At 33.8% G+C, this 14,717-nt stretch overlaps 1 protein-coding gene across 4 annotated transcripts in view; it reads left to right on the top strand.

The window, feature by feature from the left end:
• The window catches only part of LOC106466591, a 62,220-nt gene extending 48,382 nt beyond the window's left edge, over positions 1-13,838 (top strand). Inside the window, exons 3-4 of one of the 4 annotated variants that reach the window (XR_002612244.1) lie at positions 7,538-7,833; positions 13,496-13,838. Coding sequence is in view for 3 of the 4 variants with exons in the window: in XM_022394617.1 (XP_022250325.1) it covers positions 7,538-7,741; positions 13,496-13,541 (250 nt within the window). In the remaining variant the exon portion in view is untranslated. The remainder of the gene's footprint in view (positions 1-7,537; positions 7,834-13,495) is intronic. The other 3 variants (XM_022394617.1, XM_013926886.2, XM_022394618.1) reach the window with 3 other exon arrangements.
• The last annotated feature ends 879 nt before the right edge of the window (positions 13,839-14,717 follow it).

A 14,717-nucleotide genomic window follows, 5' to 3' on the forward strand; every position in this document is an offset into this window, starting at 1 on the left:
TAGGCCACGACTATCATGCGGGTTGGTATTCCACTCCCATACAACTCCAAATGTGTATCATATTTTCCTGCTGTTTCTTACACATCCTACACTTCTCCAGGTCCTCCCAGTGGCACAGCGGCATGTTTGCGGACTTACAACGCTAGAAACCGGGTTTCGATACCGGTGGTGGGCAGAGCACAGATAGTCCATTGTGTAGCTTTGTGCTTAATTACAACCAACCAAACAAAACACTTTTCCAGCGTTATGTATTTTTTACCCATTTGTAATATCTTCATATCTTATTTTTACTAAACCAAAAAGTAACATTACAAATCTAGAAATTAAATGATTTTGTTATAAAAACTAAAGAAGTATACATAACAGTTTGGCAAGACGCTATTTAACGTGACAAAAAATGGACTGTAACGTATGAATTATTATGGGAACAAGTTAACAATGGCTACCCTGACACATACAAAACAGGAGGGTGATGGAACAAAAATTGTTGTTTCTGAGTGAATAAGAAAACACACACACACAGATTTCGACAGAGATAGTGTAAAACGATTTGTGAAATTTGTGGATTTATCGCTTTCGAAAACTGGTCAGAATTCTGCATGGGAATGGTCATTGATAATTTACATTGGTCAAGATTTTGCTAACCGAAGTTTTATGTGTATATTTATCTGTCACACTAGAGTAAAGAGAACGTCACCAGGTCTTAGGTCAGTGGTCAAGTTAAATGAAAACTAGTTTATTTCAGCCAGAATATTCACTATAATTCATAACAATTCCCTGATCTTGGAATTATTTCAAAACTTCAGGCGTGCATATGAGCATCAAAATCAAATTTTATAATTCAAACGAAAACCTACATTCACCACAAAAACAGACAAACAAACAAACAACTGATTCTGTACTATTTCAAATGCTATTTAATTTTCTTCAAAGCAACATTATTAGTATATTCAGTCGCCAGATGAGTTAGCATCTTTGCAATAACATATTATTGATAAAATATTTTAAGCTCCGATAAAACACTGAGATATTTTTGTCGATAAGTATTTAGCTGTTCCTTTCTGATACACCTTATTACATCTTAAGACAACTGAATGAGTAGTACTGACTTTCAGAAAAAAATAGCACTTGTGTTGAAGAAAACATTTATAGCCTGTTTCATCAGAACTGATTATATAATATTTATCTTAACAGTGTACGAGTCAAAATTTTAAATCTTCCCCGTTTCGTAAAAATATTTTTTTACAAAAAAAAAGTGTCTGAATGTAGTATATCGATCACATCAACAGTCTGATGTCTATGAATAAATTATTGAGTCCGTCATTCACATTGGGGCTTGGCATGGCCTGATGGTTAGGGTGCTCGAACCTCAGTCTGTGGGTCGTGGGATCGACACTCCTCGCTGAACATACTTCTCCTTTCAGTCGTGGGGACGTATAATGTACGGTCAATCAAACTATTCGTTGGTCAAGAGTATCCCAAGAATTGGTGATGGGTGATATTGATAGCTACCTTCTTTCTGGTCTATCACTGTAGGATTAGGGAAGTCTAACGCAGATAAACCTCGAGTAGCTTTGCGCAAAATTCACCAAACAAATAAAACCATCGTTCATACCATCTTAGATGTATATATATTTCTCTCAAACATTAGACTAAGCCATGTCCTTTTCAAAAATAAGTGTTGTATTTATACCACTATAATTTGTAAGTATTTTGATGTAGGTTTTGTAGGAGCATAAATAAATAAATATCTATATATATATAGAGAGTATGGATTACTAAATGTGAAAAACATAGAAACAAGAAACTGAAATGTAAGCATCTTTTTTTTTTTCAATTCTGACAATATATATATATATGTGTGTGTTTGTGTGTGTGTGAAGGGGTCTAAATACTCCTCCCCTTTTGCGAAATGCTTCATTCCGCAAGTCCTTTTAATTTTCTTTTATAAAATCTTGTCAGCATAGAAGAAAAAATGTCTGATTTTTTTTCTTTTCTTCTGAAAGTAGAGACATGAATACGAACGTTTCCTGAAGGTGTAGATTGTTACGTGTTCATCTGACGACTGGTTCTTATGTAAATGTTTTCTTACTGGTTTCTCAAAAGTTTTTCATATAGTGTGTCACATCTTTTGCAAGTGCTTGAGCTGGCGATTAAGTCTGCAGACAGGTTTAATGCTCAAGGTTGATATCATTGATTATAAAGTTATTGAGTGTCATTGGATACTTTATGTCAACGCTGTGGATAATTTAGCTCAGTTACATTATAATTTCAACGATCCATGTAACTCTGTTCGTATTGAAAGACGAGTGGTACATTCTTGTAACAAACATGTAACTCCGTTCGTATTAAAAGACGAGTGGTACATTCTTGTAACAAACATGTAACAACTCCGTTCGTATTGAAAGACGAGTGGTACATTCTTGTAACAAACATGTAACTCCGTTCGTATTGAAAGACGAGTGGTACATTCTTGTAACAAACATGTAACTCCGTTCGTATTAAAAGACGAGTGGTACATTCTTGTAACAAACATGTAACTCCGTTCGTATTGAAAGACGAGTGGTACATTCTTGTAACAAACATGTAACTCCGTTCGTATTGAAAGACGAGTGGTACATTCTTGTAGCAAATTCAGATGTTTCGTATTTCGGAACAGATTTTCTCTTTCACAGACTTTCGTTTTATTTGAGATAATTTTTATTTCAGCATATATCCTACAGTGTAGGTATCTCTCTTAATAGTTGGATTACACACTCAAATCCTGCTTTGTAACAAAAGTTTCATTCAGTACTTCCCGGAGAAAATCTTTCAGTTTCTGGCATATTTCTTTTATTTTTCTCTGTTCAAATAAAATGTAATGGTGGAGACTTCATTTATCAACACAAGCATGCATTTTTCTTGAACTCGCACGTGACTTGGGTGATCACCAACTTGCATCTCCTGTACTGTGTAAATATCGCTTGATTGCCTTGTAACTGATTTTCTTTTTGTCAGCTATGTGGGTATTGTAGTTCATTAACATTTTTTTGGGGGTATTGTAGTTCATTAATATTTGGTTGGGTATTGTAGTTCATTAATATTTTTTGGGGTATTGTAGCTCATTAATATTTGTTTGGGTGTTGTAGTTCATTAATATTTTTTGTGGGTATTGTAGTTCATTAATATTTTTTTGGGTATTGTAGTTCATTAATATTTTTTGGGGTATTGTAGCTCATTAATATTTGTTTGGGTGTTGTAGTTCATTAATATTTTTTGTGGGTATTGTAGTTCATTAATATTTGTTTTGGTATTGTAGTTCATTAATATTTTTTGGGGTATTGTAGTTCATTAATATTTCTCTTTACTATCAATCTAATTTAATTTTTATCAGATAAACGAAACATCAAATCTTATAGCAGGTGGATTGACACAGTTCAAGTATTAATTATGAACATTAAGCCTGCGCCTTTTTTGAATTTACTAAGTGGTTCTTAGTTAAATTTAAATATTTTTTGTTAGGGTTGATATACGTTGTGTCAATCAGCATAACCTACTTTAACTTAGAAATAATAACCAGGTGGAGAAAAATCAGCCACTTCCTAACACGGCTACTCTTCTAACCAAATCTTGAAATTAACTGTTATGGTTATAATACTACCACAGCTGAGATTGCAGGGTAGGTTCATCGGCATATCGCGGCTTGTACTTTGGACATTTCAGTACGTAGCCAGGCACGACTTACTAATATTATTAACTATTTAATATCGAGTATTCAATTCCACCATAACTTGTAGTGTGTGTTTGAAGCTATAATAAAACAAATCATAGTATATGTACACTATAAACTAAGGTTTTTTAATATAAAAAACATGAGGCGCCAAGTAAAACTAGCCTTTGTAACCAGCGATACAATCAAATTTAATAATCTTCACACGCAAGGTATTTCTGATTGTTGATTAATATTATTCATGATAGAAAAGATAACTTCAATAACATTATGGTAGTTACTTACTCGTTCTCTTGCCTAACGCTTGAAACAGCATGCTATAGAGCTTAACTATGTTATTTGTTAGCAGCTTCAATAGTATCTTATTATTTACTTACTCGTTGTTTATTGTAACGTTTAATACAGCATAAAATGTTGTTTAACTTTGTTATATATTAGCAGCTTCAATAGTACTTTATTATTTACCCACTCGTTGTTTTATGTAACGTTTCAAACAGCATAAAATGTTGTTTAACGTTGTTATCTATTAGCAGCTTCAATAGTACTTTATTATTTGCTTACGCGTTGTTTTGTCAAAAGCTCAGTTATTTAACTAGTTATTTATTTCAATATTAACTTTTAGAATAATTAATGGTGAAAATTATATTAATTCACACCACTCTGCACATCCAGTAATAAAAAAGTGTCTACTAATTCGCCAGTAGTGTTTAATTAATGGTGAAAATTATATTAATTCACACCACTCTGCACATCCAGTAATAAGAAAGTGTCTACTAATTCGCCAGTAGTGTTTACCAATGTAAACAATATCAGCATGATGTTTACTGTTTAAATGAAATTTACTGCTACGTACACTTCTAATGATTTTAGGTATGTCGGTATACTGAGTACTCAATATAGTACCTAGAATGTCTCCTCCCAGTGGCTCGGCTAAAAGGTGGGTTTCTATACCTGTGAAGGTCACAGCACAGATAACCTTTTGTGTAGCTTTGCGTTTGACAAAAATAAACGAACAAAATCCCAGTATATTGGTTTTTGACACTAGTGTTGGATAGAAAAATATAAAGGTATTTTGCTACAATCCACAGATTGTCGGTGTTTCAGTATTACCAAATAGATCATGAGTTAGCCAATCATTTTATCAGTGATCTTACCAAATAGATCATGAGTTAGCCAATCATTTTATCAGTGATCTTACCAAATAGATCATGAGTTAGCCAATCATTTTATCAGTGATCTTACAAATAGATGTTGTAGATCATGAGTTAGCCAATCATTTTATCAGTGATCTTACCAAATAGGTGTTGTAGATCATGAGTTAGCCAATCATTTTATCAGTGATCTTACAAATAGATGTTGTAGACCATGAGTTAGCCAATCATTTTATCAGTGATCTTACCAAATAGATGTTGTAGATCGTGAGTTAGTCAATCATTTTATCAGCGATCTTACCATATATATATTGTAGACCATGAGTTAGCCAATCATTTTATCAATGATCTTACCAAATAGATGTTGAAGATCATGAGTTAGCCAATCATTTTATCAGTAATCTTCTGTTCTCCATTATACAGACCACGAAGGTAAGAACAAAGAGACGCCTATCGTTCTTGTTTAAATACTAAAATGCAGCAAAAGAATTGTTAACTTGAGGTATTATATAATTTAGAAGGGAATGTAAGACAAACAACTGTGGAAAGTTGCATTTTCGCTTTCCTCGACTCTAGTAATAATACCCTTTAACTATGGTTCCGTAACAATGTTATTTCTAACATCGATCTATTGCCACGTGAGATAATACATTTAATTCATAATTTAACCAGAAGTCTTCTTTCAATTTTATAATGTCAAATTTTTAATGAACGAACAGTTGTCTGTTTGTAGTTTAAGCACAAAGCTACATAATGGCCTATCGGTGCTTGGCCCACCACAGGTATCGAAACCCGGTTTCTAGCGTTGTAATTCTGCAGACATATAGCTATGCTACTGTGGGGCTTTAATAAACAAAGTATCAGTGATAATTCAAATTAGTTAGAACAATAACGACTTTAAATATAAACAGAGTTTCTCTCTCATAAAGAGTCAGAATATGTCGATGTTCTCTCTCGATTCAATCGTATAAAGTGCCTGTAGTCATGCTTATAAATCGTTACTTGTCAACTTATTATTATATATATTAGAATAATTCCTTCCATACATAAGTATTTACTTTGGTTAACTTTGAATACTGGGATTATTAACCACATCAGTTGAACGAAAATATTATTCGTATGGCGAGCGTTTGTTGAATTTAGCGTAAAGTTGCTCGAGGACTGTCTGCGCTAGCCGTTCCCAATTTGAAATGAAAACCAGTTCTTCGAAACCATCTACTGCCAACTCTATTCAAATAGCGAGATTTAACCGTTAATTGTAAGGCACACATTGTCACAAAGAGCGGAAAGCGGAACCTCGGAGCCACAGTCTGGCACGCTAACCACTGGGTCACGCTTGACCTATTATAGATATAAGTTCTAAAAGATTTATTGTACAAAATTACTTTGTTTCAATGATATTTTAGGCTTGTACAGATAGCTCTCATGTAGCTTTGCGCGAAATTCAAAAACAAATAAACAAAAATGTAATCTTGCAGTTACGTAACGTGGCGCTTTTTAAACTTGAGTTTTCAAATTATGTTATTCTTGATTTTGTTTAAAACTGATTCTAAGCTTACACTATTTAATATCATTTAAACTTCATTTCCGAAAAGTCTTCAAATCCACTTCAAACAAAAATCTCTCTTTCTTTTTTGTTTTTGTGGAATGTTTACAGACAAACAAACCTTGGTAAGATTAAAACATAAACCTAACCTACGTCTTATTCAGTTCAACAGGGTTTCTAGGGCCCGGTAATAATTGATAATTAGTAAAGTTTCATAAGAGACAGGATAGCATATGTTTGATTCATAGCCTTCGTATTACTAAGAATCGTTCCTTTACATCAGAACTGTATGGTAACTTATATCTATTTTATTTTTAGTGATAAATAAGCCGTATTTATTGTAGAGATCACGTATTATCAAACCGAAGAATCGTAAGAGAACGAATAGAATATATTAGTACCGTCTTGCATAGACAGGATAGGTTATTAACCCTATTAATGTTTTACATATTATTAAGACTAATTTCACTTGTCTTTACTCGTTTAAAGTTTCAGCAATATTCTAGCTAACAATGTATTTATTGTCTATAACTATCATTGGTTGTGTTCTATTTCAACCCATGGATATAACAGGAGGAATGAAGTACTATTTCGAGTAATATGTAATATTTATCCTAAATGATCAAACACTAGACTGTACTATATTCTTTAAACTCCCAATACCTATTATTATGTGGATATTAAATTACACAAGATTTCTTTTACAAAAACAAGTCCTTGGAGAACATTATATTTGATATTTCTGGAATATTTATAAAACTGTTGTATAACTACTGGCTTTGAAGTCTCAGTTAATAACCATCATGTTTGTAACTTTAATTATCAAAACGAATGCATAAACCATTATATCTACCATATTTTCGATATGAACTGCAACAAATATTTTAGATTAAGAAAACAGAGTGTATGAAACTGCATGATGGATATTAATAGAAAAGACAAATCAAGTATAAAGGTGGTAGTGAAAAGGAACACACAAACAGAAATGAATTTAATTTTTACAACGACAAGCCCGTTAAGTGAAAATTAACTCGGTGTAACTACTATTCTAGGAAACACATCAATATGCATGACTTTACATAACGAAGTAGGATTCTAGGCTTTCTTTTTAATGTTTTTTCTTCTTCTCAGATATAACGCTGAGAAGAAACAAGAATGTCAAGGAGCGTGCCAGCATACTTCTTGTCGAGCATGTGAATTTGTGGAAGGTTCTACTTGCACCAAATGCTCTCCGGACGATTTCCGCTGTTTGCGAAGATTCGGAAAGTGCATCCGCCGTGACTCGTGTTCCAAAAAGAAATTCCCCTGCAGAGCCAAGTACTTTCAAGTAAATCAGTTATGTTACTTTAGAAAACTCTTTTTACACATGTTTTAGTGACTGTTACAGCGTGTGTGCCATGTCTTCCCCCTCCACCAATGACTAAGCGGTAAGTTTGAAAGATTATAACGCTAAAACCGGGTTTCGATACCTGTGGCGTACATTACACATATAGACCATTGTGTAGCTCTGCCTTTAACAACAAACAAAAATGACCATGTTCATGGTAGGTGACAGACAGAATTCAACAACACAATATACATTTGTTTTTGATCCTCCATCATGTAATTTCCAGCCAATCATTTTCAGGATGATTTCTTAGAATTGTTGCCCACAACCACAAAAAGATTCTACTCTGTGGCTAATTAAAATATGAAACTAAGAAATAATTCAGTTTGTTTCTTTTAGGTTGAGCTAAAAACCTTATAAATTCACCCTGAAAGTCAGGTAATATTTCTTAGAATTGTTGCCCACAACCACCAAAAGATTCTACTCTGTGGCTAATTAAAATATGAATCTAAGAAATATTTCAGTTTGTCTCTTTTAGGCTGAGCTAAAAACCTTATAAATTCACCCTGAAAGTCAGGTAATATTTCTTAGAATTGTTGCCCACAATCACAAAAAAATTCTACTCTGTGGCTAATTAAAATATGAAACTAAGAAATATTTCAGTTTGTTTCTTTTAGGCTGAGCTAAAAACCTTATAAATTAACCCTGAAAGTCAGGTAATATTTCTGTTTCATTCTAAATGGATATCTAGTTTGTACGAACACTTTAATGTAATGAGTATTAACGGTTATGGAGATATAATAAATTATGTTTGGTCCGTTAGAAATGATACAGAAGGAATTATTATTTTCATAATGTTCAATTGAACATGAGAACCTCTGCTTTATCTATTAATGCTATCTCAGTTTCGATAGACTCAGAACTAGCTATAGGACATGTGTAGAGATAACTCACTAAATTTCAATGGAGAATTTGAGAGCCTAAACATTAGAAGTGATAATCACATATGCTTATACTGTAACATTATTTGTTTTAATGTTTTTGGCTGAGATTTTTCAAAAATGTTTGAAAATAAGAATACGATGCAAAGAAAACAAGTTACTATGCGAGTTGTCACAATGTTTTGAAAACTTTTTCAGTCATAATAAACAGTACAAACTTTCCACTGGAAATAATAAGATAATAATACAATAAAAAACAGCAGAAAAAATGCAATAACGTTTGACAACTAAATAAGTACCAGGATGTAAAATAGCAATAGGATGTTCAGCAGATTTGAGCGTTGTAAATCCGTAAATTTACCACTGACCCAATGAGAGAAAGGAATAACAAAATGACATTGTTACTTTGATAGTGGCCTGGCATGGCCTGGCGGTAAGGTCACTCGACTCGCAATCTGGGTATCGCGGACTGAAACCTGTTGCATAACATTCTCGCCATTTCCGTCGTGGGGTTTTTTAATGTGACGGTTAATCCCACTATTTGTTAGTAAAGAGCAGCCAAAGGGTTGGCCGTGGATGGTGTTGACTAGCTGCTTTCCTGCTAATTTACTTGTTTTAAGCGCAAAGCTACACAATGGTTTACCCGTGCTGTACCCACCACGAGTATCGAAACCCAGTTTTAGCGTTGTAAGTCTTGAGTCTTTCCGCTGTGCCACTGAGGGACAATCCCTTTAGTCTGTCACTTCAAAAATAGGGACGACTAGAGTAATCTCTATTGAAGTGTATGTTTCAAATCCATATTAGGTATATTTTTCAAATCGATAGGGGATTATGCGTTATTGGAACTTATAATTATTTAGGCAGGTTTTAATAAATACGGGAGGGTATTGGGAATTTTATGACCATTCACTTCCTCCGTATATCCCGTTGCTATTCTTGATATACTTTATTGCTATAATCATGACACATTCCTTCATTTTATATTTCTGAACCATAAAGATTCACCCAGCTGTAAATATGATATTTCCCCTTGACTTTAAAAATCAATCAAAAAGTGACTTTAATGAACTTTTACATCGGTTGCTACTAAAACGTGTTAAAAACATCAGCGGTATTGAATGATCAAGTAACAGAAATAGTAATTAGGATCAGTCTTTGGAATTGCTAACGTCATTTGCGCCTCTTTCTGACCTCATAAAAACAAGTAACATACATACCGAAGCATTCTATTAACAATTGTTTCCAATAAATCAAGTGCATATTAACGCTGCTTTGACTTGTTTGTTTTAGTGCAAAACTACATAATGATCTGTCCAGTGCTTGAGCTTACCGATGACAATATTAATAATATTACACTTACTGTCATTTAGGCTTGCGATATCCCTTAACTTATACCATAAGGTTAAAATGTTTTATACTGCTAAACGACGTACATGTTAATGCTGTTGTATTTCCTTCTACCGTATCCTTTAACTTAAATCATAAGGTCACAAATTGTTTTATGTTTTGTATACTGAGTTTATTTTCTGTGCATGTTTGATTCCTTTTCCAGGACTTATCCCCACGACTGTAACAATAAATACATGATGGAGTTTAATGTTCATAAATGTAGAATGTTTGTCAATACAGAATTATGTTTAAAATCTTTTGCTTGTAACATACACTTCAGATAAAGGTATTTATTGAAGACACGTGTTTCCTACTGCAAGGCATCAAAGCGGTTGTAACAGAGAAATAACAGTAATTAGAATATTGCTATTTCGTAGTTACAAATTAACAGTTTTCAACGTAATTGTGTACAATTTCAATCAGATAATGAAAACAACATTCACGTGTTTTTTTGTTAGTGATATGAAGTTGTCAAATTATAAACTAAAACAATTCCTGGAGAGTATTTTTATCAGTCAATACCACTTACTATTTTGTGTTAGTCAGCATGACAAACGATGTAAAACACGTTTCATTCTTTTTCTTGATCGATTTAAGGCTTGTAAGATTCTTCATAATTTCTACTTCTGGAAGGTGTTTCAAGCTAACATTTTCTAAATTATAAAAATATGATAGATGTATCTTTATTTTATGACATCAAAATTCTCATGTAAGCTGTTTTGAATGTTTATCGGTCTTGCATGGCCAGGTGGTTAGGGCGCTCGACTCGCAATCTGTGGGTCGCGGGTCCGAATCCCCGTCACACCAAACATGCTTGCCCTTTCAACCGTGGGGGCGTTATAATGTGACGGTCAATCCCACTATTCGTTGGTAAAAGAGTAGCCCAAGAGTTGGCGGTGGGTGGTGATGATTAGTCGCCTTCTCTCTAGTCTTACACTGCTAAATTAGGGACAGCTAGCGCAGAAAGCCCTCGTTTAGCTTTGCGCGAAATCCATAACAAACAATTTTATGACATTTTTCGGTGTGTGATGAGATCATGTTGCTTTGTTTATTGATTGTCTGTATTAATGACATCTAAACCTTTTTTTTCAGTTTCTGTAAACATTTTTCTAAAAAATACTTGTTGACACAGATCTTCTTCTTTATTCGACATTAATCCCATCTAGCCCCCCAGTGGCTCAGCGGTATGTCTGCGGACTTACAACGCTAGAATCCGGGTTTCGATACCCATGGTGGGCAGAGCACAAATAGCCCATTGTGTAGCTTTGTGCTTAATTACAAACAAACAAACAATCCCATCTAATCTAGATATGGGGTCGGCTTCTCGGGTATTTGTATTAAAGAAGAATATTTATACTCGGGTGGCTGGTCTGACAACAGCTCTAAAGGGAGAGCATGTTCGATGACGGGGATCTGAACCCACGAACTGCAGATTGGGGAGTCGAACGCTCTAACAATCAGATTTGTTGATACAAAAAACAGTTGTAATGTATGGACAACATTTTGCTAAATCTACTATTTTCTGTTTTCCTTCAGGCTAGAAAATATATATTTGTTGTTTTACTTGAAGCATATCTTCCGATTGACCACATTGAAATCAGTATAGGTTATCTACACCAGTGTTTCTCAACCTTTTATTCCTCGTGGCCCCCTTTTGAGTTTGATTTATCTCTGTCACTTAGGAAATAAGTTACTTTATTTCCACAGTGTTGATTTATAATATATTTGTAATATTATAATATTATTTTTACAATATTGTATTGTTTTTAAATATTTTGTTTCTAACATACTGTTTACTTATACAAGTAAAAATATTCTGCTGATTATTGACATTTTATTCAGTGTGATCTCCTTGGGCCTGATGAAAGTTTTGAATGTCCGGTTGCAGTGTGGTCAGTGATAAACGAAGATCACCTCTCTTCACAACATCAAGGCGGTTACATATTTTTGATAGCAAATAAGTCACCCGACTAAAACCAGATTCAACCAGATAAGATGTGGGAAAAGCGATAAAATACAACTTTGCCTTTTCCCAGAGCTGTGGAAACATATTAGCTATTTCACTACTTATCCAGAAATAATGTTTGTCACGTTTAAAACTAGCTTGGGCTGTTATATCACTCTGCTGCTCTTGAGAATCAATCGAAAACATTCACAGATACCAGACAAACATTTTGATTGTTACTCGAATACTAGTCGCGTCTGATAACTTGACTTCTGAGCTGTGGGGGGATACTGGGAGAAGGGAACATTTGATTCAATTTTAAATATTTTATTTCGGCAGTGAAGTTTCGGTGGCCTACTCAGAATATACTGTGGCCCCTAATTTTCCGTCATTCCCGTGGCCCCTTAGAAACATGGCGTGGCCTTCTGGGGGGCCATATGATCCACGTTGAGAACCACTGATCTACACTGCTAACTGTAGAACGTATAGAAACATGGCGTGGCCTCCTGGGGGGCCATATGGTTGAGAACCACTGATCTACACTGCTTCCCGTAGAACGTATATTCATATATTCACTATATCATCTCTACTTCTTTGTTTTGAGAATCTCTACAACTTCGCCATGTTTTCTAATGTTGGATTTAAAATGGTAGACAATTATCCGATTCGATTTTATGAAAACGATCAATCGTATTCAAAATGTCAAAATCTTCGCCGCCCTAATTCTTAGAAAATTTGAAACGTAATTAATGAATCTGTATGTTTTAGATTTCCAAATATAAGAATAATTCAACAGACATGATTGGTATAATTCATTCAATGGAAGTAAATCCTGAAAATTTCAAAACTTTGTTACCGTTTCTCTTAATTACATCGTCGCTTTTTCTGAGTACCTAAAATTACGAATAGTATAATTAATAGTTGTTCATCTCTAACAATCTATTATAATGAGCAGGTGATATTCCTGAAACATGTTTAACATTATTTAAATTTATTAAATTAAATCATTCTACCGGTGGTAAGAGATGTAATTACAACAGCACACATTATTAAGTGTTAGAACCGATGTTTACATTGCCAAGTCTGTACGTCTGAAGTATTGTTTCCAACGGAAAATACAATGTCAGCATCCAAACTTCATTATTCACTTTTAGCAAGGCCTATTGGTTAGAGCGCCTGCCCAAGGGATGCGATGGGTGCTATCGATCAGTTTCCCTCTTTGTAGACTTAGTAGCTTCATAATAAACAAAACAAATATATAATTTTAAATTCTGCATCTCTTTTGACTGACAAGTCGTTTACTAGTAACCTCTAAATTAAAAAAACACAAATATTTCATGGTTACTAGAACCCTTTAAACTATTTATTTACTTTGCTTTAACACTATGACTAAAATTATAATAAGATTTATGAGACAACGACGATATTAATAGTAAGGATATTTTTTTAGATAAGTTGTGTAAATACAAATATTATTTTTATTGCAGGCAGATGGCGCTGGGAAGTTCTTGTGCAAGGTACCAGAATGTGTAAACTCCTAAGTATGTATTCGAAAGTTTTCAAGGACTAGAACGACGCGTTTGACATATAAAATAACAATAAATATTTCACTTGTGGCTTTAATTAAATCAAGAATGAATTTGTATTGTACTCAGTGTAATACGTAAAGGTTTGGTATTTTCAGTTGTGTTAAAAATTTAACTGGTTGTTGTTTAGTTAATGTAAAAAAGCTGAAAGTCAATAATAAATCAACTTTACGAATTGTAATTTCACTATGTTAAAAGCAAGTACGATAAAATGTTGTTAACCTGTGTGATTTAGCGAGCTTTTGTAAGCAGATATATTAATACCTTTGTATACTTAACTTTTTGAAATTAAAATGTTTTTTTTTCCTTCCAATACTCTGTTTTTCATTCTACGAAAACAGTTGTAAATATTATGACTGAAAATCCTAATACCTGAATTTATTAGTTTTCTAATATAATGTTCTACCATTTATATTTCTCTATGTAATTTATATGTTAAGCCTAAAATATGCTGCTTTGAGTGTTCCGCAGTTCTTGTATCTTTTACTAACAGTTTACAAAATGGTGAAGATCAGGTTCTATTTAATTCTTTGAAACATTTAAAAGCAATATATATTTATATATATATTAAAATAAAAACCACACTTTAAGATACTGGAGAGTTGGGTAAAACTATCTGCATTAGCTGTCCTAAACTTTAATATACTGGAGGGTTGGGTAAAACTATCTGCATTAGTTGTCCCAAACTTTAAGATACTGGAGGGGTAAAACTATCTGCATTAGTTGCCCCAAACTTTAAGAGACTGGAGGGGGGTAAAACTATCTGCATTGGTTGTCCCAAACTTTAAGATACTGGAGGGGTAAAACTATCTGCATTAGTTGTCCCAAACTTTAAGAGACTGGAGGGGGTAAAACTATCTGCATTAGTTGTCCCAAACTTTAAGAGACTGGAGGGGGTAAAACTATCTGCATTAGTTGTCCCAAACTTTAATATACTGGAGGGGGGTAAAACTATCTGCATTAGTTGTCCCAAACTTTAAGAGACTGGAGGGGGTAAAACTATCTGCATTAGTTGTCCCAAACTTTAATATACTGGAGGGGGGTAAAACTATCTGCATTAGTTGTCCCAAACTTTAAGAGACTGGAGGGGGTAAAACTATCTGCATTAGTTGTCCCAAACTTT

Source organism: Limulus polyphemus, unplaced genomic scaffold (genome assembly GCF_000517525.1).
Source record: "Limulus polyphemus unplaced genomic scaffold, Limulus_polyphemus-2.1.2 Scaffold2313, whole genome shotgun sequence".
NCBI lineage: Eukaryota > Metazoa > Arthropoda > Merostomata > Xiphosura > Limulidae > Limulus > Limulus polyphemus.